Source organism: Colletes gigas, unplaced genomic scaffold (genome assembly GCF_013123115.1).
Source record: "Colletes gigas isolate AHSC1104 unplaced genomic scaffold, ASM1312311v1 Colletes_gigas_Sc00018, whole genome shotgun sequence".
In the NCBI taxonomy this organism is placed as follows: domain Eukaryota; kingdom Metazoa; phylum Arthropoda; class Insecta; order Hymenoptera; family Colletidae; genus Colletes; species Colletes gigas.
In genome coordinates this window covers 1,103,928-1,130,922 of record NW_025106647.1, presented here as the reverse complement: position 1 = coordinate 1,130,922, position 26,995 = coordinate 1,103,928, and the positions used below count along the sequence as shown (strand labels likewise).

The following is a 26,995-nucleotide window of genomic DNA, read 5'->3' as shown; positions in this document are numbered from 1 at the left end:
ATTGCGTATAATTGTTTATAATTTAGTACTTGCAATCACATTTTGCAATTTTTTTTTGTAAATTTATATACTGATTTTATATGAAGTACTAATTAAGAAAGAAAGATATATCCGAAACAATGGAAGTGCTAAGAAATTTTCGTTTTCTTTATAGCTAAAATATAATCAACATGGTGTTTTAAAAAAAAATGTTTATTGTAAGTAATTACAGAATGAACTCACGTATTCCTGGTGGCTTTTTTCTAGATTTATTAGTCTTTGCAGCATCTCGATATTCTCATGTTTAATGGTCTTGTCGTTTATTCGTTTCTCAACTTCTTCCACGGCTTTATTCATATATGGTAAATTGAATTGAAGAGCTTCGATAATAGTTTGTTTAGCTTTACTTTCTATAAATACATCAACACTTGTTTCTTTATTTTCTGCAAGTTGCAAATTAGATTCCAAACTCAATTTTGTTTTCTTTGCTTTTTTGTTTTTCTTCTTCTTTGTAATATTTGTTGCGGACTGAACCGCATCTACCGTTTGTTGCGTGTTTGGTTTGTTTATTGGTTCGCTAGAATTTTGTACTATTTGTACATGTTTTTCTACGTTATCCTTGGATGTTTTTTCCTTGGAACACGTAGATTTTTTAAGAGGTAGAGAAATTAAATTCGACTCGGTTCGAACCGAGATACTCGGTTTCTTAAAGATTGTTATAGGATTTTCCACTGGTTCGTTACTTGGTATCATATAATTACTTGGTAGAGGAATGAAATTCGGCTCGGTTCGAACCGGTTCGAACGAGATACTCGGTTCCTGAAAGATTTGTATAGGATTTCCCACTGGTTCATTACTTGGTATTATATAATTACTTGATACCATATAATTACGCGGTAACTGTACGACCTCTATAGGATAAATATGATTATATTCAGCGACACTACCGTCCGGGTTGTATCTTTCAGTACGAACGTTTTCTATATTAAAACTGGCAACGTTATGATCGGGTTGTATACTATTACTCGTCGAAAAACATGTAACAGCAGTAGATGTAGCAGTAGGTGTTTCTTTATCTTTCTGAGTAACATTTGGCTGATGTATAGTATTACTTGTTTGTTTATCTTCTATATTAGTTGTCCAGTTACTACAGCCTGGTAAAGTGTGTACAAAAGTTTCATGAGGACTCGACCTCTTTTCTGCTTTATTTTCTTTTCCTTTATTTTTCCCCGTTTTTTTTACTTTATAATAGTCACGCAAAAGCTTGTTTAGTTCTTCATCTGTTAATGAACGAGGTATAAATACTTTATTGTACATAACAATAATTTGCACATACAGTGGTATGGACACTTCTGGCAGTTTTTGAGGTGACGAATCGCTCGATTTCTTCGTTAACTTTTGAATAGTTTTTCGTAGTTTACTTACTTCGACCTTTGTTTTTGGTTTTGTATAATACACATACAATAATTGTTGTTGTAGCTCTAACAGTTTTTCCGATAATTTAGACAGTGTGGAAGAATCTTGCGTACCAAACATTGTTGCTTTCAACGTATCGATCTGACTACAAAGACTCTTAGGGTCTTGTAAATTTTGATCTAACTGTTGTAATTTTGTTGCTAACAACTTCACCAATTTTTTTGTACTACGTGGAAGGTTTGTATTTATTTTTATATCCTTTTCGTCGTCTTTCAGTTTTAGCCAATAATTAAAGAGTTTATTCACGTACAGGGAAACACCCATCAGCGATCGAGTTCGTGTCATTAGTACTTTTTGCGGATTATAAAATATTTTGAATTCAAATTTAACCGCTTTTATCAATTGCTCGAAAACCGGTACAGAAATACGATTTTTTATAAAATTTTCCACCTCTGTAACATTATTGAGAGCAACTTTCTTTATAATTTGTTCACCATTTTGTTTCTTTGATTGAAAAGCACCGAACGAATATAAAACACAACAACCATCGAAGTCATCATTTGTGACCACTGAGTTGAATACTACGTTTTTAAGGCGACCACATGATTTCTTTCGATTTAATGGTATGATATCTTCATTAGTATCTACAAACACGATATCTGAACATTGTGTTCTATTTCCATAATTCGATACAAATGCTGGCGTTGGAAAATGTTGCGACCATCGATATTCATAACACGTAGAAGAATCATGTCCACGTTTCGTGCAATTACAACAATAAAGTAAATCTGCGGGTTTCATAATTTCAGATAAATTCTCCGGTACGTTTATTTCAGAATTACGTGTCTGGAATAAGAAAAATGATCACGACATGCTTATCTATATTTATCATATTTATATTGTAAGGTTGGAATTAAATTTACCGTTTGATGAAACCTTCTCCAAAGATCGGGACACTCGGTAGATTTGTGACCTATAGCTTTGCACATATTACAATACAACGTACGACAAGATTCACAAGTCTTTCTAAATGTTCCTTGTTTTTTGCCACACTGTAAAAGATCAATACATTATTACACGATTATTATGCAATATATTTCTTATAGAATATATTCCAACCGTGAGGCACATCTTTTGCGGACATCGGGTTTCTGTATGGCCTTGTGTACCGCACATATGACATCGAAGAGGTTTATATGGCTGTGGACAATTATACGCTGCATGGCCTTCACATTGGCACTTTTTACACTTGATGTTCCAAAATCTTCGTTTTTTTGAAACGTTAGGCATCAGGTCTTCATCTAAAATAGCCCAAAGTCTTGGATCTTCTATAATTTATTTAAAGTATAGAACATTTAAATATTCAAAATTTATAACCAGAACAAAACTTTAAACCCTTACTTGACATTTTACTTTGAATTTCCCAAATATCAAGGTTTTCTTGTCCCTGTGGTTTGTTATAAAATGTTTTAAGATTGTCAGACATGGGACGAAAGAAATATTCTTCCCACGTTTCTTCTTTTTGTTTATTTTTATTCTGACTTTGATTAGAACTTCCTTCTGTGCTTTTCATTTGTTTTGCGTTCGTACACTGTTCACCATCGCTTTCGCAACGTCTTTTTCTACTTGAACTGAATTCGTTAGAATTACAAAAAGGCGCTACAACGTCATCCGCGAAAGTGACTGATTTTTGTTTGTCTCTCTCATACACAACATTGCTGTTGTTGCTAGTTTCTAATAACAATTGAGATTCAGATACGTTATCCTTTTTAGTAACAGACGATAATGATTTGTTGATCGCATTAGGATTTTGATAACGTACTTCGTTTACTATAACGAATTTCTCTTTTTCGTTTAAAATATTTCTATCTTTAGAAGAACATTGTTCCAATTCGTTTTGAACATTCTTACGCATTTCTATTATTTCTTTTATACTTGAAACACTTTTTTGGACCCCTGTACAATTTAACATAATGTCTTCTGTTACACCACTTTTTGACGTATCATTAATAGTAGTTGTCCTTGCTAAATTAGTATCTGAACTTTTGTCACTTCTATAAGTTATCTTTTCTTTTTTTTTTATCGAACCCACATTATCAATAATAAATAAACATTCCTCATCTGTATTACTATCTGACATATCTGTACCATCATCAGAATCTGGTAACTGTATAACAGGTGGTTGTGGTTTCGGTGGAATAGGTACTTCTAATATGGATTCTTCAGATTCACTATCTGTGTCCGAACATAGCACTGTCACCTCATCTGAATTAGTCCTTGTTTTTTGTAGTTTTTCATTTGTTGAAAGTATGTCATATCTAGTGTCTATCTCCGTTTGATCAGCAGAGCTTACATGCGTGTCTAATTGTTGTTGATTTTCTTCGGTTTCTTCAACATTTATTTCCTGTTGTTCTATTGGTTCTTCTTCTAATTGTTCTAATCGTTTTGTCAAATTTTCATACTTTTCTAGATACAGTTTATTAATAAACAACTTAGAGAATTCGTATTTCTTTAATATATTTTCAGGATTGTCATTTATGTCTTGTTTAGTGTGCACAGGTTCCTGATTTTTTTCAACATTATTGTCAACATTACTTTTTGTAGAATTTACACAAACAGATTGATTTGTAGATGTATTTAATTCAGAATTTAAGTTTTGCATGGATTTCAAGTGTTCTTTATTTTCTATTTCTGTCTCTGGTTTTATAATATCTTTGCTTGTATTATAGGCATTATGTGGATGCAGATTGCTATAGGTATTATCTGATTGGTTACATGCTGTCAATTCATTACTTTTTGAAGATTCTATGCTTGTTTGAGAATGTTGTAAATTTTCTACGCAAGGTATGTTTAAGTTTCTTTTGTCATCTGTTTGTATCAACGTAATCTCATTTGAAACACACAAAGATATAAGTTTGGATTTATCATCCTTGTCAATTAACATTGAGTTATCTGTTAAATCTTTTGTTTGATATATTTTGCTTTGATTTCTACCACTATTGTTCTTTGTAGAATTATCATTGGGGTTAGATGATTTACTAGTACTTTTAGTTTTATATAATTCTGCATTTTTGACAGGGGCTTCTATTTTAATATTCTTTTTCGTATGTATACTTTCCAAGTTATTTGATGCATAATAGACTTCGGCATATAATCGCGATTGTAAATCACAATTAACTTCTTCATCTTCGCTATTTTCGGCCTTACAGTAATCTATAATATACATATCGATTTATGGCAATCAAATTGTTTACAACTGTTATATAAACACAATAAACATTATTTTTGAAACAATATTCTTACCCCGAAATACACTGTGTTCCATAGTTATTGGTATATTCACCACATGGAACTATTTTGTACTTAATGCAAAAATATTTTATACAGGACATACGTAAAAGAAACAAAAAACAAAATATACGTAAAACAAAAGTATTCGTATTGTTTTAAAGAAGAGGGTCAGACAGTTTTAAGAAAATTACATGTGCTTGTATTATCTGCACGCAGTACATTTCCTTACACTTCGTGTAAAATATTTGACTAGTGACATATAATATTAAAATCACGTTATTCAAAGCGACCTAACCCTCTCTAGTTAATGTAGAGATATGGTAACTATAGTTTAAAGTTACTAGAAATTTAAGTACTGTAAATAGCCGCAATTCTAAAACGAGTATCAGAGATGCCAGAAAAGCACCGCCGGGTGCACACGCACACATGCCAGATACGCGTACGTGAGCTCGTGGAGTTTCGGAAAGTCGACAAAGGCAAACTGACGCATGGCCTCTTTCTCGATTCTCCGAAGCTGCCCGAAGTAATTTCAGATCGCCTCGTGGGAGTCGAGAGAGAAAGGCTCACATTTGCCTTCTCGCTCTAAACAACTGAAATCCGACCTCCCGTCAACGGCATACGATTTAGATTCTCGAGCCGAGATTCTCGACTGCCCAGGCATTTTTACTTTCCGACCTATGTAGGCGCACATAAGCAAAGTACCCATAATGAAAAAAAAATTTTGTAAAATTTATTTTACGGAAATACACGTTTTAAGACCTCCTGATCATATTTTAATTATTGAAAAAAAAGAAATTTTTTTTATTAGTCCCATGTATGAGCGTGCATATGTTGTTGGATCCCGGGTTGCGGGATTAAGAACAACACTTTACTAGAGAGACTGGTGGTTTTATTCGATCGTTACGGCAAGTTCCGCACGTTAGTACAAACTACAGAGATCTGACTTGAGTCCAAAAATGTGCGTCGTTTATATATTTGAGGGTGACAATGGTGGCGTACGGAATGAGTAACCGGGTACAGGATGAGTAAGCGGGTACAGGAGGCTAGAAAGGCTGGAGTTTGAAACCTATGACTGGGATGTTTGTGTAAGGATGATTCTAGTGCGGTATCTATGTTGGCTTATGAGTTAGTCATACAACAATGTACATATATTATTAATACGATTTTTCAAAATCAAAATACTTTAGATTGAAAATTAATAAATTAAAATGAGATTCTACTCTTTACCAGTATTGTGCACGCTGTGGTATTTTTCAATAAGAAGAGTTCTTACTTTTATAACATAAACAAAACAGTAGAATTAATAATTGCAGAAATTAATTAATAATGATTTTCCTCGATTGTTTTGAGATAACCGTATCAATTTGTTATGACAAACTAAATAGAACTAACTAGAAACAAAGGAAAAGTGATCCCGTTTGCCAGTTTAATACAAAGTATGGGTTGCATCTTAAATTTTAAAAGGACATAGTCGAATATTTTTAAAGGTACAAAACATAGCGTTTCATTGTAGAACAGTAACATGAGTTAGCAGGTAATGTCATAAAACTGTTTTTCTCAGCTATATCCCTTTTTACCTGAAGTATAAGGTAAAAAGTACGAGCTACAAGGTACGACTATCCGAAAATCGTTCACATTTTATCAATGTAAATGAAGCGGCCTTTCCATCAGAGTTAGATACAAAATTTTGTTATTTCTGTGAAAACAGAACTTTCATTAGATGTAGGTGGTGCTTGAAATTGTTATGTTTTCACTGTTTTTACGAAAAGTACCATCCAGATTCATGTACTTCGTACATTGAAAATAACATATGTTAAATTCAATTTAAAAAAAAAAATATTCGAAGGTCAGACAAAAATATAATGTCACATTTAGTGTACGATTAAAATATGATTGAAAAAATAAAAAAAAAGGATTTGTTTTGGCAGGGTTTGAACCTGCAGAGCAGAAGAAGCTCGGAACTTGCAGGCAAATACCTTGTCATTCACGCCACGCTGGTTGTTGAATGTATTTCTATTTCTGAAGATAAGTATCTGTAATAACTTTATTAATATCTCAAAGTAAAACCTAACCCAAAATCGGGTACCATTCCAACTTTTCCTTGTTAGAACCGAGTTTTCAATTTGTCTTAGCGAAAATCGTAATCACATTTTGCACATTATTCTAAAACATTTGTGGTATTCGTTTTCAATGCGATTTAAGTAAGCATGTAATGTATAAGATTTCATATAATTTTTTCTTTTCTAGAGAAGATAGAGAAAAAGTTTATATAATTTTTTTTATATGTAAGGCGTCGGGAAAAGGCGAGGCCCAAGCCGAGGCGCTGGCAAGGGACCGCGTCTGGCCTTCGTCCGTCAACACTCCCACCCCTACCGATGGGGGAGAAGGCTGACGACAAAGGCGTGGGTCTAGGCCCAGGACGGGCTCATTTGTTTTTCCGACGCTGAAAGAACGGGAATAAAGCATGTATACGAATACCCTACGTATTTCTTAATTCCTAATTCCATTCTACGCGTCTGTATAACATATATAAAATTTAATTCGTCCTAAGATTTATATGAAACATTTAAAAGATTTTTTATACATTATGCCTATACATATATCGGAACAACTATGAAACAAGAGGTATAATCATTATTATCCATGGACTGATTATAGTCAAAGTCTAACCGGACTTTGAAATGAGAACATAAAACTTAAATGTAAAGTTTCATTTAAATTCATTTAGCTATTTATACTCAATCGTAATAATAATATACATATGTGTGCTCATACATGGGAATAAAAAAATTTCTTTTTTTTCAATAATTAAAATATGATCAGGAGGTCTTAAAACGTGTATTTCCGTAAAATAAAATTTACAAAATTTTTTTTTCATTATGGGTACTTTGCTTATGTGCGCCTACATAGGTCGGAAAGTAAAAATGCCTGGGCAGTCGAGATTCTCGGCTCGAGAATCCAAATCGTATGCCGTTGACTGGAGGTCGGATTTCAGTTGTTTAGAGCGAGAAGGCAAATGTGAGCCTTTCTCTCTCGACTCCCACGAGGCGATCCGAAATTACTTCGGGCAGCTTCGGAGAATCGAGAAAGAGGGCATGCGTCAGTTTGCCTTTGTCGACTTTCCGAAACTCCACGAGCTCACGTACGCGTATCTGGCATGTGTGCGTGTGCACCCGGCGGTGCTTTTCTGGCATCTCTGATTCCACTAGAAAATAAACTTCGGTAACATCACTATATAACTAGTGAAAAGGCCTCATTGGTCGCTGGATCCATACACGAACTATGTAAGTGAGAAGTTAACATACTCGTCAGAGATGCCAGAAAAGCACCGCCGGGTGCACACGCACACATGCCAGATACGCGTACGTGAGCTCGTGGAGTTTCGGAAAGTCGACAAAGGCAAACTGACGCATGCCCTCTTTCTCGATTCTCCGAAGCTGCCCGAAGTAATTTCGGATCGCCTCGTGGGAGTCGAGAGAGAAAGGCTCACATTTGCCTTCTCGCTCTAAACAACTGAAATCCGACCTCCAGTCAACGGCATACGATTTGGATTCTCGAGCCGAGAATCTCGACTGCCCAGGCATTTTTACTTTCCGACCTATGTAGGCGCACATAAGCAAAGTACCCATAATGAAAAAAAAATTTTGTAAAATTTATTTTACGGAAATACACGTTTTAAGACCTCCTGATCATATTTTAATTATTGAAAAAAAAGAAATTTTTTTTTATTCCCATGTATGAGCACACATATGTATATTATTAATACGATTTTTGAAAATCAAAATACTTTAAGATTGAAAATTAATAAATTAAAATGAGATTCCACTCTTTACCAGTATTGTGCACGCTGTGGTATTTTTCAATAAGAAGAGTTCTTACTTTTATAACATAAACAAAACAGTAGAATTAATAATTGCAGAAATTAATTAATAATGATTTTCCTCGATTGTTTTGAAATAACCGTATCAATTGGTTATGACGAACTAAATAGAACTAACTAGAAACAAAGGAAAAGTGATCCCGTTTGCCAGTTTAATACAAAGTATGGGTTGTATCTTAAATTTTAAAAGGACATAGTCGAATATTTTTAAAGGTACAAAACATAGCGTTTCATTGTAGAACAGTAACATAAGTTAGCAGGTAATGTCATAAAACTGTTTTTCCCAGCTATATCCCTTTTTACCTGAAGTATAAGGTAAAAAGTACGAGCTACAAGGTACGACTATCCGAAAATCGTTCACATTTTATCAATGTAAATGAAGCGGCCTTTCCATCAGAGTTAAATACAAAATTTTGTAATTTCTGTGAAAACAAAACTTTCAGTAAATGTACGTGGTGCTTGAAATTTTTATGTTTTGACTGTTTTTGTGAAAAGTACCATCCAGATTCATGTACTTCGTACATTGAAAATAACATATGTTAAATGTAATCGGTTAAATTTAACTTTAAAAAAAAATATTCGAAGGTCAGACAAAAATATAATGTCATATTTAGTGTACGATTAAAGTATGATTGAAAAAATAAAAAAAAAAAGTTCAAGCAGGGTTCGAACCAGCAGAGCAGAAGAAGTTCGGAACTTGCAGGCAAAGACCTCATCACTCACGCCACGCTGATTAGTGGTGAACATAGTTCTATTTCTGAAAATAAGTACCTGTAATAACTTTAATAATATCTCAAAGTAAAACCTAACCCAAAACCTGGTACCATTCCAACTTTTCCTTGTTAGAAACGAGTTTTCAATTTGTCTTAGCGAAAATCGCAATCACATTTTGCACATTATTCTAAAACATTTGTGGTATTCGTTTTCAATGCGATTTAAGTAAGCATGTAATGTATAAGATTTCATTTAATGTTTTCTTTTCTAGAGAAGATAGAGAAAAAGTTTATATAATTTTTTTTATATAAAATTTAATTCGTCCTAAGATTTATATGAAACATTTAAAAGATTTTTTATACATTATGCCTATATATCGGAACAACTATGAAACAAGAGGTATAATCTGTAAGGAGTGTATGTGTGTGGCTAGGAGAACCGTTATCGTTTGCGTCGATAGGAGTGTTTAGTCTAAGCTAGAGTAGGTATCGAGTGAGGTGTTTAGGTTTAAGCTGAAATACGTTTTAGAGACTGCGTCTCGAACGTGCGTTTTGTTTAGATCATTATTATAAGATAGGAATAAGGAAGGGTCGACTTTGACTGCAGGAACGTCACTCTGTATCGAACGTTAGTCGAGAGCAATCACAGTTTTACGTTTATGATCTTTTACGTTTACGTTTTATGTCTTTCTTTTATGTTCTTTATGTTAAATAGTTAGTAAATATTAAATAATATAATTACATCGTTACGTTTAGTGTTCACGTATTTGAATCCGTCCACACGCCTTTGAAATGAGAACATAAAACTTAAATGTAAAGTTTCATTTAAATTCATTCAGCTATTTATATTCAATCGTATTAATAATATACATATGTGTGCTCATACATGGGAATAAAAAAAAATTTCTTTTTTTTCAATAATTAAAATATGATCAGGAGGTCTTAAAACGTGTATTTCCGTAAAATAAATTTTACAAAATTTTTTTTTCATTATGGGTACTTTGCTTATGTGCGCCTACATAGGTCGGAAAGTAAAAATGCCTGGGCAGTCGAGAATCTCGGCTCGAGAATCCAAATCGTATGCCGTTGACGGGAGGTCGGATTTCAGTTGTTTAGAGCGAGAAGGCAAATGTGAGCCTTTCTCTCTCGACTCCCACGAGGCGATCCGAAATTACTTCGGGCAGCTTCGGAGAATCGAGAAAGAGGGCATGCGTCAGTTTGCCTTTGTCGACTTTCCGAAACTCCACGAGCTCACGTACGCGTATCTGGCATGTGTGCGTGTGCACCCGGCGGTGCTTTTCTGGCATCTCTGGCGAGGCGCATAAAATAAAGAACTCGAAAATGTTCGGTGTAATTTCCACAATTTAGTTTATTCGGAGTCGACTTGGTAAATTGACTAACTTGAAAATTGACAATACTCTGCTCTTTCGAGAATTGATCTAATGTCTAAGTTCTCAATTGCCCCTACTAAGGTGACAATCCTCAACGTCGTTACCTTGGTAGAGCGATTCTTAACATTTTGCAACATTCCCGCTCGCTCTGCTGTCTAGCGTCCAGGTAGGCCATGCAAGGGTGAGCGAGAACGCTGAATTTTTAATAATAATTTGGAGAAAGCCGCTGTCGGCTTCCCAAGAGCCCGGGTTCTGCAGTTGTATGCCCACGCAGGTTTACGATACGGCAATCGCTATTGAGGCGAGGAAGAGCTCCAAGGATTCCAAGTCCCGAGTGGAATTTAGAGTTTCCCTCAATGACCGTAATGTAGTTTGTTAAATAAAAAGGTCTCGAAATTTTAATTCTCAAAAATAGTATCGTAAACCGACTGATCCTGAACGTGGTCGTCAAAAAAGTTTATATATTTATTTATATTTCCCGGCTTGATTTTTTGCCCTCGTTGAATTTCATACAATTGTAATACACTATTGTCTCTTGCAGAGATGCCAGAAAAGCACCGCCGGGTGCACACGCACACATGCCAGATACGCGTACGTGAGCTCGTGGAGTTTCGGAAAGTCGACAAAGGCAAACTGACGCATGCCCTCTTTCTCGATTCTCCGAAGCTGCCCGAAGTAATTTCGGATCGCCTCGTGGGAGTCGAGAGAGAAAGGTTCACATTTGCCTTCTCGCTCTAAACAACTGAAATCCAACCTCCCGTCAACGGCATACGATTTGGATTCTCGAGCCGAGATTCTCGACTGCCCAGGCATTTTTACTTTCCGACCTATGTAGGCGCACATAAGCAAAGTACCCATAATGAAAAAAAAATTTTGTAAAATTTATTTTACGGAAATACACGTTTTAAGACCTCCTGATCATATTTTAATTATTGAAAAAAAAACATTTTTTTTTATTCCCATGTATGAGCACACATATGTATATTATTAATACGATTGAATATAAATAGCTGAATGAAATTAAATGAAATTTTACATTTAAGTTTTATGTTCTCATTTCAAAGGCGTGTGGACGGATTCAAATACGTGAACACTAAACGTAACGATGTAATTATATTATTTAATATTTACTAACTATTTAACATAAAGAACATAAAAGAAAGACATAAAACGTAAACGTAAAAGATCATAAACGTAAAACTGTGATTGCTCTCGACTAACGTTCGATACAGAGTGACGTTCCTGCAGTCAAAGTCGACCCTTCCTTATTCCTATCTTATAATAATGATCTAAACAAAACGCACGTTCGAGACGCAGTCTCTAAAACGTATTTCAGCTTAAACCTAAACACCTCACTCGATACCTACTCTAGCTTAGACTAAACACTCCTATCGACGCAAACGATAACGGTTCTCCTAGCCACACACATACACTCCTTACAGATTATACCTCTTGTTTCATAGTTGTTCCGATATATAGGCATAATGTATAAAAAATCTTTTAAATGTTTCATATAAATCTTAGGACGAATTAAATTTTATATAAAAAAAATTATATAAACTTTTTCTCTATCTTCTCTAGAAAAGAAAACATTATATGAAATCTTATACATTACATGCTTACTTAAATCGCATTGAAAACGAATACCACAAATGTTTTAGAATAATGTGCAAAATGTGATTGCGATTTTCGCTAAGACAAATTGAAAACTCGTTTCTAACAAGGAAAAATTGGAATGGTACCAGGTTTTGGGTTAGGTTTTACTTTGAGATATTATTAAAGTTATTACAGGTACTTATTTTCAGAAATAGAACTATGTTCACCACTAATCAGCGTGGCGTGAGTGATGAGGTCTTTTCCTGCAAGTTCCGAACTTCTTCTGCTCTGCTGGTTCGAACCCTGCTTGAACTTTTTTTTTTTATTTTTTCAATCATACTTTAATCGTACACTAAATATGACATTATATTTTTGTCTGACCTTCGAATATTTTTTTTTAAAGTTAAATTTAACCGATTTCATTTAACATATGTTATTTTCAATGTACGAAGTACATGAATCTGGATGGTACTTTTCACAAAAACAGTCAAAACATAAAAATTTCAAGCACCACGTACATTTACTGAAAGTTTTGTTTTCACAGAAATTACAAAATTTTGTATTTAACTCTGATGGAAAGGCCGCTTCATTTACATTGATAAAATGTGAACGATTTTCGGATAGTCGTACCTTGTAGCTCGTACTTTTTACCTTATACTTCAGGTAAAAAGGGATATAGCTGGGAAAAACAGTTTTATGACATTACCTGCTAACTTATGTTACTGTTCTACAATGAAACGCTATGTTTTGTACCTTTAAAAATATTCGACTATGTCCTTTTAAAATTTAAGATACAACCCATACTTTGTATTAAACTGGCAAACGGGATCACTTTTCCTTTGTTTCTAGTTAGTTCTATTTAGTTCGTCATAACCAATTGATACGGTTATTTCAAAACAATCGAGGAAAATCATTATTAATTAATTTCTGCAATTATTAATTCTACTGTTTTGTTTATGTTATAAAAGTAAGTACTCTTCTTATTGAAAAATACCACAGCGTGCACAATACTGGTAAAGAGGGGAATCTCATTTTAATTTATTAATTTTCAATCTTAAAGTATTTTGATTTTCAAAAATCGTATTAATAATATACATATGTGTGCTCATACATGGGAATAAAAAAAAATTTCTTTTTTTTCAATAATTAAAATATGATCAGGAGGTCTTAAAACGTGTATTTCCGTAAAATAAATTTTACAAAATTTTTTTTTCATTATGGGTACTTTGCTTATGTGCGCCTACATAGGTCGGAAAGTAAAAATGCCTGGGCAGTCGAGAATCTCGGCTCGAGAATCCAAATCGTATGCCGTTGACGGGAGGTCGGATTTCAGTTGTTTAGAGCGAGAAGGCAAATGTGAGCCTTTCTCTCTCGACTCCCACGAGGCGATCCGAAATTACTTCGGGCAGCTTCGGAGAATAGAGAAAGAGGGCATGCGTCAGTTTGCCTTTGTCGACTTTCCGAAACTCCACGAGCTCACGTACGCGTATCTGGCATGTGTGCGTGTGCACCCGGCGGTGCTTTTCTGGCATCTCTGGTCTCTTGTATACATAGAAGCGACGCTCTCGGGGCTCAACGCTCGTCTACAGCGTGGACGAGAAACGATTCTTGATACTTTGTTGACGCCTACTGGAGGCGGCGAGTGTAGAAAAGAACAGCAAGCATATGACAAAGAGAGACTGAGCGCCCGAGCATCGCCGAATTTGCTATCGCTTCCTTCGCTTCGAGTCAGCGATGTTCATGCGAGTCTATACGAAATCGGTGTTCTAATTCCGACCTCTACCTCTTTTGGTAGAGGTCGCAGAATGAAATACTGATTCTGTATAGGCTCCCGTAAACATCGTCTGTGTTTCGATACAGCTGACGTGGAGTCAGTGTGGCCAGATCAGGCATAATTGAGTGCATTGAAATCGACAACAGTGACGACGAACTTCCTTAGCGTCTAACGGAATAGTGGGGATAGCAGGCATACACTACCGCACGAGCCACGTGTACGTGAGACGGCACTTCGCACAACTTCGGCAAATCGATAAAGAACACTAGTGTGAGCCTTTCCTTCTTGCTCTTGTAAAAGAGAAACAGCTGAAATACGACCTCGCGATAATCGGCATACGATTCCAAGTCTCGACTGCCCCAGCATTTTTACTTTCCGACCTATATGTAAGGTATAAGGAAATTTATAAAGTATCATAATGAAAAAAAATTTTGAAATTTCTTTTTAGCGGAAATACACGTTTTAGGACCCCCTGATCATATTGCGACAATTTAAAAAAAAGACATTTTTTTTGTTCCTGAACGACTAACATTAAGTGAATTGCAATAACGAAAAAAAAATTTCGAAATTTTTTTTTAGCGGAAATACACGTTTTGGGACCCCCTGATCATATTGTGACTATTGAAAAAAACGATATTTTTTTTGTTCCTATGCTATTAACATGAATGCATTAAACGACTAAGTGAATTTCAATAACGAAAAAAATATTTCGAAATTTTTTTTAGCGGAAATACACGTTTTAGGACCCCCTCATCATATTGTGACTACTACAAAAAAACATATTTTTTTTTGTTCCTATGCTATTGACATGATTGCGTCTAAACGGCTGAACGAATTTCAATGAAACTTAACATTTAAGTTTTATGTTCTCGTTTTAAGGTCTCATTATATTTTAAGCGTGATCAGCTCCCATATAATGATGATTATACGTCTGTAGTTTTATAATTATTTCGATACATATACATCATTTGTAACAAATTTTTAAAGCGATTTATATAAATCTTAAGAAGGATTAAGATCAAATATATTTTTCTCCTATCTTTTCTAGAAAGGAAAAATTAAACGAAATCTTATGCCTTGCATACCTACCTAAACCACATAAAAAACGTATTCCACAAATATTTTAGAATAATGTTGTTCAAAGCAGTCTTACTCGTAAAGGGTTAATTAAAATGAAAAACCACTCTTAGCCAGTACCGTGCACGCTACAGAAATAGATTACTACTGACTTTTCCCACTATGTTTTTTAATAACCGTATCAAATTGTTACACACAATCAAATGTTATATATTAAACTTAACTTTACATAACAAAATAATTGTAACGATAGGTAAAACAATAACGTGCACGCTACCGTTCAATGGAAACCACGGGAAGGTGGTGGTCACTTCCATCAGGAGGGAAATGTAAAAAATTGTTATTTCTTTGTAACATTATCACATGCCATATATTAGAACGTCTATATTCTTCTGTCCTTTTTTTTTGATTCCCCTCTAAATTCATTTCTGCAAAATGAAATATATTAAATTGACGTCTATATACTGCTATTCATTCAATAGAGCTTTATTTCTAATTATTGCCTTTTAAAAACCTATGGGAACTGGGCTATATATATCTACGTCCTTTCTTCGTCCGGGCATTTCAACGGCCCATCGATGCGCGAGCAGTATAAACAAAACACTATCGCCACGAGCTCGAGCCACTGCTGTTTCTCTTGAGTCAGTTGAATTCGGTCGACGAGGACGAACATCAGGAGAAATTTAAAGGTACGTGCCGTAGGTCATTCTGAGACATTTAAATTGAAAAAAAGCTTTCGCGTAGGTATTCTGTAATTTTCTGTTCTTTCGCTTTTCTGCTTTTATATCATGGAAACGGTTGTGAAATCGAAGAATAAGTGTAAGCGCGGTTTTTTATCTTCATGGATAAATGATCATAGATTTAAATCATGGATACGTGCAGTACCCCACGATAGAAGTCGTTTTTATTGTACTTTATGCAATAAGTCTTATTCTTGCGGTTCCTCAAACGTGTATAGACACGGAGAGTCTGGGTGTCATAAAAAAAATAGTACTTCTAAAAGGACTTTCATGCCTCAATGGCTTGAGAATGATTATTTCAAGCCATGGTTGCATAAAGTCGATGGCGACCCTTATTCATGGTTCTGTTCGGTTTGCAACAAACAATTTTCATGTCGATTATCGACGATTTATAATCATGCAGATTCTCAGTGTCACATTGAGAATTATAAAAAGAGTAACGATAACCCAGACAATTTGAATAATAATTTTACGACGCAATCCGAAAAATCGCCTCTGTCGTTGGATGAAAGGATAAAATCCGCGGAAATCAAATTTGCCAAATTAATAGCCGAAAAAAATATTCCGTATCGAACCCCAGAGACGATTCTTGAAGTTTTCAAAGACATTGGGCAAGATCCTGATGTCTTGAAACATATGTCGTTCGGTCGAACAAAGTGTTCAAATATTATATCAAACGTTTTGTATCCTTTAGAAACAAAACGTATTACTAGTGTTTTACAAAACACTAAATTTTCTATTTATATTGACGAAACATCCGACTCGACCTACGAGAAATGGATGACGTTTCTTGTTCGTTATGTTGCACCCGAGACTTTGGATGTTCGAACGGAATTGGTAGAATTATTACATCTTGATGCCAGAAATTGTGGCGCAGATAATTTATTTAAAACATTTGAAATTGCCATGATAGAAAGAGAAATTCCGTTCGAAAATATTGTCGCGTTGTCATGTGACAACGCTGCTGTCATGACAGGGCGACACTCGTCCTTTATGACAAAGCTTGCAACAAAATGCAGGGACAAATTTTTGACTGTCTGCTGTCCGTGTCATCTGTCTGCAATGGTAGTGCGCGAAGCGTGCAATACCATTCCAGACATATGCGAGGAGTTGTTACGAAAAGTAGCAACTTTCATATACAGTAGTCCCAAATGTTCGGCTATATTCCGCGAATTTCAGCAATGTTTTCAAACAACCGACAGAAAAATTTTAAAATTGTGTTCTACGCGATGGTTATCGCATTATACATCCGTAGTTACACTTTTAGAGAATTGGGACTCTGTATTGCTTTTTTTGCAAGAATTGACAATAAGCGAGAAATCAGAGTCCGGGGAACGTCTGTTAATCTCGATGCAAAATCCAGAGGCCAAAGCATATCTTTATTTTCTAAATTACGCTCTTGAGTTTTTTTATAAATTTAGCATTTTCTTTCAAACTCAAGAGACAAGAATTCATTTGCTTCAAAAGACTGCGGCAGAACTTTTATGCGATATATTACGCAATTTTCTGAAACCGCAGCTTTTGAAACACATGGATTTAGTAAGAATGATGAATTTTTCTGTAGTCGAAAATCAACTCCCATTTAATAGTATAAATTTAGGAACAGAGTGTCTTAATTTTCTGCATCAACTGAATGCAGAAGGCAAGTCCGACATCGTAGAAACCGTAAGGAAAAATTGTTTAATGTTTTATATTACAGCTGCAAACGAAATTCGTCGTCGATTGGCAATCGATGACGAATTTCTTAGGATGTTGTATGTTTTTGAACCAACTTTTATATTAAATGATACAAATAGAGACATTTCCTTCAGAAATGTTCTCTTAATCGCTAAGAAATTCGGCGGTTTCGACGAAGAAGGACTGCAAACAGAATGGTCAGTATTGCCTTTGGAATTTACAACGAAAGGTAGACAGACGCTTATCGAGATGAAATTCGATGGTTTCTGGAAAACAATTTTATTAACGCGAAATTTGGACTATAAAATTAAATTTCCTGAATTGATGAAATTAGTAAATACAATTAGATCACTTCCAAATTCCAATGCCGATGCAGAAAGATTGTTTTCCATGTTACCTGACATAAAATCAAAGAAACGGAATAAACTTTCTTCGGTCAGCGTCAACTCTATTTGCGTTGTGAAATCTTCGTTAAAGGCGCAGAGGGAAAACTCTCAACCCATGGAGGTAGATGACGATCATCTAGCTCTATTGTATTCCAAAAATTTATATCATAGATTTGCTAAGAAGCAAAAGTGTAATTTAAGATTAAACGCAACATATGACAATAACTTTGAGAATTTTCCCGCTACGTCATATGACGAAAATTAAGGTACCGATTTACTACAGAGCTTTTCTCTAGAGAGATTTTTCTCTCCAGAGAAAAGCTCTTTAGTAAATTCGTACTATTAGGCTGCAATGACAGTATAAACGTTTTCATGCGACGTCGCGGTAGACTGGTCTTGTTACGTCAACGGTACCGCGACGTAGGCGCAACAAGGTGTGATGCATGTATGTGCCATAACGTCACGCGAAAGCGCTTACACTGCAACCGCAGTCTTGTTAGTGATGTCCAAAATATTTTTTTTTGGACATCGCTAATATGTAAATAGTCGTTCAATTTGTCTCGCGTTGTTACTTTTTTTACGTATTTCGCTTGCTGTAAATACTATTCTGCTTGCTCTAACTATCATTTTTTTCTTCATTTATTTGCTTATATTTTGCCGTATATTTTTAGTTAGTGAAATTGCTTGCTGTAGATAGTGTGGCTATGACGTAGAATGTCGCGCCTTGTTACACTTACGTCACGGTACCGTAAGAGCAACAATGCACGACATAACGTGCCAGCTTAATCGCAAACGTCCTATCCCGACATCCCATCCTTTGGAAATGTAAACAATTATATCATTTTTCCATTTTTATGGCTCGTGTGTATATTAATAAAAATTAATGCATTCACGAGTTAGTTTTTCATTATATTGTAATTTCATTACATTAATAAAAACATTTTAATATATGGCATGTGATAATGTTACAAAGAAATAACAATTTTTTACATTTCCCTCCTGATGGAAGTGACCACCACCTTCCCGTGGTTTCCATTGAACGGTAGCGTGCACGTTATTGTTTTACCTATCGTTACAATTATTTTGTTATGTAAAGTTAAGTTTAATATATAACATTTGATTGTGTGTAACAATTTGATACGGTTATTAAAAAACATAGTGGGAAAAGTCAGTAGTAATCTATTTCTGTAGCGTGCACGGTACTGGCTAAGAGTGGTTTTTCATTTTAATTAACCCTTAATTAACCCTTTACGAGTAAGACTGCTTTGAACAACATTATTCTAAAATATTTGTGGAATACGTTTTTTATGTGGTTTAGGTAGGTATGCAAGGCATAAGATTTCGTTTAATTTTTCCTTTCTAGAAAAGATAGGAGAAAAATATATTTGATCTTAATCCTTCTTAAGATTTATATAAATCGCTTTAAAAATTTGTTACAAATGATGTGTATGTATCGAAATAATTATAAAACTAAAAACGTATAATCATCATTATATGGGAGCTGATCACGCTTAAAATATAATGAGACCTTAAAACGAGAACATAAAACTTAAATGTTGTTTCTTTGAAATTCGTTCAGGAACAAAAAAAAAATATGTTTTTTTGTAGTAGTCACAATATGATGAGGGGGTCCTAAAACGTGTATTTCCGCTAAAAAAAAATTTCGAAATTTTTTTTCCATTATGATACTTTATTTTCCTTATACCTTACATAGGTCGGAAAGTAAAAATGCTGGGACAGTCGAGGCTTGGAATCGTATGCCACTTATCGCGAGGTCGTATTTCAGTTGTTTTGTCTTTTACAAGAGCAAGAAGGAAAGGCTCACACTAGCGTTCTTTATGGATTTCCCGAAGTTGTGCGAAGTGCCGAGCTCACGTACACGTGGCTCGTGCGGTAGTGTATGCCTGCTATCCCCACCACTCCATTAGACGCTAAGGAAGTTCGTCGTCACTGTTGTCGATTTCGATGCACTCAATTATGCCAGACAGTGTGGCCACACTGATGCCAGATCTGGCCACACTGCGTGGAGTCACTTGAACGATGCATGCCTTTGATCGCTTATTGCATTAGTAGATAGGATATAAATTGTATATCGTATTTGGTGTCATTTTAATCAGAAAAGTGTCACGAATATGTTGATGAAGTTTGAAAAAAGGAAGAACAAAAATAAAGATGAATTTCGTTGTTGATTTAATATTCTATATGTACTAGTTAAATCGTGTCATAACTTCAGTACATATATGTATGTATCGCTCGGTTATTGCAGTAGTGATATGACTCAAAAAGATACAACTTGCGAATTTGAACTGTTTAACCAACTTATTTTACTCTGAGTTGTCTCACGATTTTAGCAAATAAATGATAGGTCAATTAAATTACAATTCCTTTTTTCAGATGAGGTAGACACTTTAAAGAAAGGACAAATGTATATTATAATTTATGAAAAACAATAATAAAAATTATGTTGTACTTGATCTTAGTTAAATCAGAAAACTGTCACAGACATGTTAATAGTTTCAAAACAAGAGAAGAAAAACTAAAAAATTTGTATCATTGCACTAGTGTTGCCTTAGTAATTTGAACCCGTATCGTATGGCAATGTTCGAGGACCGACCGTCAAGCGTGCCGCTATGTTGGGGAACCGCCCATAGGAAGGCACACTCGCCGGTACAGCAAATGCTGGGTTCTAACGGTACGCAGTGGGAATAAGTAGAGGGGATACGATATTTGCTTATATCGTGGACGAGTTCTGAGCTTATGTAGTGAAAATACTGTATACATTATAATACGCTGGTTCGTTTGAATCTCGCTCGCTTGAATCGCGCACTCGATAGTGATTAATCGAGTTCCATTCAATTTCCGTCGCGGCGCTGTGTGTACCAAACCCATTTCACGCGATAGCGTAACAGTATGAATATTTCTGAAAGTCCCTAGATATTCTTGTTTTGGTAAAAGTCTGATATTAGGCGATCATTCAGCCGCGTCGGCTGCTTCGGGAAGATTCGGTAGTGACACGACCAATCAGGATCACTTATAGTTTGCGTTCAATGCAGTTGATAAATGGAGGATTTGTGTTTGTCAAGGTAGTTTTGTTTACGCGTAAATTTTCATTCGGTATCAACTTCTCGTACGTTTCGTGTGTGCTAAGAGGTAGATGAAGGTGCGTAACAGTTTCCTTCAGGTTTCGTATTAAATTTAAAAGGTAGGAAATATATCGACTCGGAGAAATGTATTGTAACGCCAAGGCTTGTCGTGCACAACATATGAACTGTGTAGAGAAGAATGATCGTTCAAGTTAAAAAAATAGAGGCTACTGTACGAACCATCACTTAAAATTCACACCAACAGCTTCTAAATCTCTTTTAGTTAATTTATTTTTAAGAAACAACGAGGTTACCTTCGGGTTATGAGGCACTCGAATAATCTACACTTTTACTTCATAGGTTATGGAACTACTGACTTAGGTTTATTAAATGATACATATGAATCGAATAATCCATTTTCGAGCAATATTATGCTTTTACTTGAAATTGTGATATAGTAAACATTGTTTATAATACATATATATATTTTTATTATGTTAGCATAATGTAGATAAAATGTAAATAACATACACAGTTCTCTATTTTTCTGTTTAAATAATCAAACGTTTCTGACAGTAATATGTTTACAGAGGATATTAAGGGAGATTATTTAATGAACAAATGTTTCTGTAATTTTTATATCCTTTATGCACTTTTATATAATTTCTTCTACGACTTACCTTGGTAGTATTCTAATTTTGTGAATCTTCATGAATGCAATGAAAAAATCGAATATTCTAAAGGAATCTTTTGTTTTGTGAAATACTTGTATTTAGTATAGGCATTTTTTTTAAACGATCTTAGTTTATGTTGTAATTGGTATACTATAGTATTATAAAATTACATAGGTTAATTTTGTTTCTACCGTATTAATTTTAATATAGAATATAGTCTACGTATAATTGTAATATCAATTATTTAAGATTTATTTCTTTCTTCCAGGATTTAAGATGTCCCGCATTCACAAGGACAAGTATGAAAATTCAAACCCACGTCGTACTCACACTTTCATGTCCACAGAGGATGCAAACTCTGGGAAGAAATCTTATTGGCCGGAGTTGGAGATAACAGGCAGTATAAGAAATTTGAGCCCAAACTTATGGCAGTTAACTCATTTGACAGCTTTATATCTCAACGACAATAGTTTGCAAAGGATACCATCCGAGATTGGACGGTTAGTCAATTTGCGAACTTTAGATCTCAGTAGCAACAAATTACGCAGTTTACCAGCAGAACTGGGGGACCTCATCTACCTCAGGTATGGATTTTCATCTTTATTAATTAATGTGATTATTTTAACATTTCTCAAATTAGATCGAATATCAACGTTATTATGTTAAACTCCGTTTGTGTTTCAGAGAATTGTTATTGAATCAAAATTACCTTCGCGTGTTACCGTACGAACTAGGAAAGTTGTTCCAGTTACAAGTGCTTGGACTTCAGGGCAATCCACTCAGCAAGGAAGTACTGTCACTGTATGGAGAACCTTCTGGAACCCACAAGCTGCTATCGTATATGCTGGACAACTTACAAGGTACACAGATGAAGTTTCTTTTTATTTAATCAATTATTTATTAATGCTTTATGGACGATCGACACGTATATGCGTTCAGTGTAAACTATTAATGTGGCTTTACACTACTTTGTCTGTGAAGGATTGAAGGACGTTCAACGTCAAAAGATTACTTCTGACAATTTATTAATATGTACTTCCTCAGCAAGCAAAAATAACCGGCGACATTTCAATTTGTTAGTTCGAATATGCGATTCACTTTTTTCGTTCGTGTTATGCTCGCGTGGCGCGCGTATCGATACTAAGAACAGTCTTTTCTCTCGCTACAGGCCCAAATTCTTATGTCGTTTGGACGTAGAACAGTGAGAAAATGTTTGGTATTGTTTACATTTTCGGAACCAGATAGAATGCTCTTATAAATGACTTATAAGAACGTATGCTAAATGAAATTTTAATAAAGTTTATTAAAAAGCAAGTAGGGAGACTATTTTGGATCTTAGATGACTTTCATTATACAAAAATTTTGAACACGGGCAAGTGTATTGCTAAGCACCCGACCACCGATACCAAAACTACCAATGACGCTAACGATTACGTAGAATGGCGCATCTGGCGTGGCCATTTGTGTAAGTAGATGCCAATCTTTGGTCCGGATACCGAGGTATGGCAAATCGAGATGCATGGGGATATTGGTATCTAATAAACTAAATTGGTGTACCAATAAAGTAAAACTACGTTTAAAGTAAGCTCGATCAGAGTCATCTGGTGGCGTGTTGAGTAAATGCAACAAGAGCACATATTGATCGATTATGACTGTAACTATATTAAACATTTCCGGTCATCTCGCGTGGTACTCTGAAGTTAATCTCACAGTATTTTGAACAAAAAGAGGCCCTTAATTTTTTGATTAGAAATTAAATACTATTAATATTATTGTTATGTAACATTGTCGCTATTCTCTGATGGCTCGCCATAGTAGCTATTGTTGAGATCCTTAATCATTTTTAGATCAACAATTCTTTTTAGTTACATCCTGTATGGTGATTTTTAACCGCGTAGATTTAGTCACCATAGTATTAAAGCGTTTGTTTTAAGGATCCTGCAAATGCATATTTTTTTTAAAATGAAATTTTATATATTTATTTACTTGACTCGATTCCCCAGATCATTCTGTATAAAAAATCATTAGGGCAGTATGTTCAAAAAATCAATATTTCGTGAGATATTTCATATTTTTACTCCGTTTCCGGATTGTACGCACTTCATTGTTTTTTAATGTTTTTTATAACAGGATTAAACTGGTCACTATTTATATTAGAACAGTGCAGTTTAATACGTTCTTTTAGGTCTTCTGCAATAACAAATGATAGTGAATGTACTTTATCTCTGAGGTAACTCTGTGAAAAAGAGTCTAAAGGATTCAGATCTGGAGACCGTGCAGACCATGGCGTTGTATTATGCGTTGCAAACTATATCTCACGAAATATGGATTTTTTTAACAAGGTGCTCTAATGTTTTTTTACGCAGAATGACCTGGGGAATCGATTCGAATAAATAAAAATATGCAATTTCATTAAAAAGTTGCACTTATGTAAAAAATAAAGTAGATAAATAGGCACTATTGTACTATTCAACTTTTCCCTCTACAGTTTATTTCTATCTCTTGTGAATTGCATATGTATTGATACTGATTCCTGATACTCGAAATGTATTTTTGAAGATTCGAAAGATTCGAATAAATATCATTTGATCGTTACAAAGGACTGCACACAGTCCATCGTTGGGAACAAGTAGGCCCGACTTATAAAGACCGTTTAATGTCTTAGAGAGCATATTAGTGCCCACATAATTTAATTTCTTTTAACTTCGGGGTCAAGTGGGTGTGTCGGGGCGCAGGCGTGTTGGGTGTACGGGTGGTTACGTTAGGGAATGGTTAAAGGAACGTGGGGGGATTGCAAAAGGGGCTAGAAGGGAAGGCGTACTTCTAGCCATTGTGTTTCACGATTTTTGCCAGTTACCCAATTGCCTGAAAGGTCTCGGGTGTACCATTCCGTTTATCCATTGTTCTCCGACTTTTACTATTCGGCACCACGGTACCGTGCCAGTCATTTCCCCTCTTCCAGAGGATATTCCCTTGTCATCATCGTTCCCCCCGCCTTCTTTGTTTTGTCTTCCTTTATATCAGGGGTTGTTCCTCCCGTATCTCGAATCACGCTCAAACTACGCACGTTTGTTCCTCTACGAAAGGGCATCGACTTAGAAACTTGCTTCGATTGCCGTTCTCGATTTCAAGCGCTTTTCCTTTTGAACTTCTCTACACGAGAATCTCGATGCTATCAGTCATTCCTGAAGTCTATAGATCGTTTCTGCTCTTAATACTAGATTTACGGGAACACTTCGATTTCACTTTCAGAGTTCATAGCTAAAATTACACAGCTCTAATAAAAATATGTATTTCGAAGGAATGGTGTTTATCCCAACCGGATAAATCACTTTCGTGTAAAATATACAGGATGTTCGGCCACCCCTGGGAAAAATTTTAATGGGAGATTCTAGAGACTAAAATAAGACGAATTGAGTTTTTTTAGACGAATTGAAGACGCTAATTGAGGCTTCGATAAAAAGTTATTACAAAATTTCAAATCATTTTAAAAAAATTATTTTCAGTTTCAGGGGTCAATTACAATCATTTTTTTATTAATAGACATACCTTCGAAATCCTACGCACTTTCGAGAAAAAAATTCAAGTAGGTGGACACATTTTTCGACAAAATTAAAAAATTTCAAATCGTTCTGTAAAAAATATTTTTGGTTGCGAGGGTCAATTACAATCATTTTTGGTGAATACACATACCCCCGAAATCCTACGTACTTTCAAGAAAAAAATTCTTTGCTGAAAATATACCGTGTAGCCCGAAGTGTTTCTATAACTTTTTAACGAAGCCTCGATCAACAAATTAGTATCCTTGATTTTCGTCTTATTTTGGCCTCTAGAATCTCCCATTCAAATTTTTCCCCATGGGTGGCCGAACACTCTGTATATTGTGTTATGGGTGTCTAAAAGTTCGTCAGATTTTCTCGTCATTTTCTTTCATCGAAAGCAATTAAACATCACTTTTTAATGAAACGATTTATATTCCTAAACTGCGTATTAAACGGATCACGTTGTGTCGATTTGCATAGATCGAAAATCCGCTTCAGCTTTAACAATGTTTCTTTAGTTGCCTCAACAGCAAGAGGCCTTACGTTTTGCGTCAATTTACGACTATTTGCGGTTGTCTTTCTCATTATTGCCCTGTTCAATTTCTTTAATCATTAACTGTAGCAATTTTCTATTACCTTGTCTTGATAGTTTATGGTACTGTTTTCCTGGTCTCATCATGTATACCGGGAAATCTTTATATGTCGAATACCTAATACGCCAATATTATCAATCACCGTTACCGTTATTGTTATCGTCTGTTTCGCGAAGTTCATCCGGTTGTTCGACTTCTCTGTGCGAGCTGTTGAAATTCATCTCCATTTACCGCGAATTTGATTGCCCATCTTGTACGAAAGCTAGCTTAGGTACAATAGATTCCAAGATGGCTGATGAAACATAGACGACGAAAGCTAGGTTAGGTACAATAGATTCCAAGATGGCTGATGAGACATGAACGACGAAAGCTAGGTTAGGTACAATAGATTCCAAGATGGCTGATCAAAATTTTTTTCAATTTCTTGCATCGTACTTTGTACGATATTGTTTGAAAAATTAGGTTACCCCAAATTTTTTTTCATTAACTCCTTCAGGGACTGAAATTTTGCAATAAAAATTATTCATTAGTTTATAAACATTCATTCACCAATTTTAGTGGTTACAATATTAAAAATAATCTACAAACAGTATAGGTTTCGGAGGACGCAGGGTGTATAGATGTACGACATAGTGTTCGTTTAAATATAAATGAGAAAAATGTTAAACACGGATTAGGAATTGCTACACGATTCAGTAAAATTTTATCGCGTGCCGTTCCGTCCGCTATCGCCGCCCCAGCACATACTTAACGGATTATACGACATTTTTTCTGCCGTGATGACGAAGCTGTCTTCGAATACTTGTTTTTCATGCCTGGGATATAATTTATGTAATCATTATGCTCCTCGGTTATATACGGATGCACAAAGAGGAATAATTTGACTTTACGTTTCTTTGATTTTATTTCATTTTTCGGAGCGTACGAGGCAATTATAAATATTTAAATCTTAGTTTCGGATTCTCTTTAGGAAAATTCTGTTCAATCTAGAATAAAAAATTGGAGTAATAAATATAAATTACTAAAAATATTAAACGTAAATAGATTGCAGATTTATTCGGACTAGTATTACAAATATATGCAAAATGTAGAATATATTTTATACATTGATTTTATAACAAATTTCACTTCGAGTGCATATATTTTGAAAGTGTTGTTACATATCATTCATGTATGGGGCTAA

The 26,995-nt window shown here is 34.9% G+C and overlaps 2 protein-coding genes across 5 annotated transcripts in view; one reads left to right on the top strand and one right to left on the bottom strand.

Moving 5' to 3' along the window:
• Nucleotides 1-178: 178 nt before the first annotated feature.
• Nucleotides 179-4,904, bottom strand: LOC122400442. Of its 2 annotated transcripts, none has more exons than XM_043401917.1 (5): nt 4,699-4,904; nt 2,797-4,608; nt 2,515-2,723; nt 2,319-2,447; nt 179-2,241 (listed from the first exon to the last, which is right to left on the bottom strand). In XM_043401917.1, exons 1-5 carry the CDS (start codon nt 4,718-4,720, stop codon nt 193-195), a joined length of 4,221 nt encoding a protein of 1,406 aa, XP_043257852.1. In that variant the 5' UTR covers nt 4,721-4,904; the 3' UTR covers nt 179-192. The 2 variants fall into 2 exon arrangements, with proteins under 2 accessions (XP_043257852.1, XP_043257853.1); XM_043401918.1 differs by having other exon boundaries at nt 2,515-2,696.
• A 16,027-nt stretch (nt 4,905-20,931) lies between these two features.
• LOC122400445 (CCR4-NOT transcription complex subunit 6-like) overlaps nt 20,932-26,995 on the top strand; it is a 358,835-nt gene continuing 352,771 nt past the window's right edge. Inside the window, exons 1-3 of one of the 3 annotated variants that reach the window (XM_043401922.1) lie at nt 20,932-21,003; nt 21,946-22,261; nt 22,362-22,537. In XM_043401922.1, the coding sequence (XP_043257857.1) occupies nt 21,954-22,261; nt 22,362-22,537 (484 nt within the window). In that variant the 5' untranslated portion in view covers nt 20,932-21,003; nt 21,946-21,953. Of the gene's footprint in view, nt 21,123-21,945; nt 22,262-22,361; nt 22,538-26,995 lie in introns of all 3 variants that reach the window. The other 2 variants (XM_043401920.1, XM_043401921.1) reach the window with 2 other exon arrangements.

Bases quoted from the DNA above. Each gene is read 5' to 3' on its own strand.
- LOC122400442 (XM_043401917.1), bottom strand. From the start codon at position 4,720: ATGGAACACAGTGTATTTCGGG. The intron at 4,609-4,698 runs GTAAGAATATTG...TGTATATTATAG, and splicing joins GGAACACAGTGTATTTCGGG to ATTACTGTAAGGCCGAAAAT. The intron at 2,242-2,318 runs GTAAATTTAATT...TTCTTATTCCAG, and splicing joins GGAGAAGGTTTCATCAAACG to ACACGTAATTCTGAAATAAA.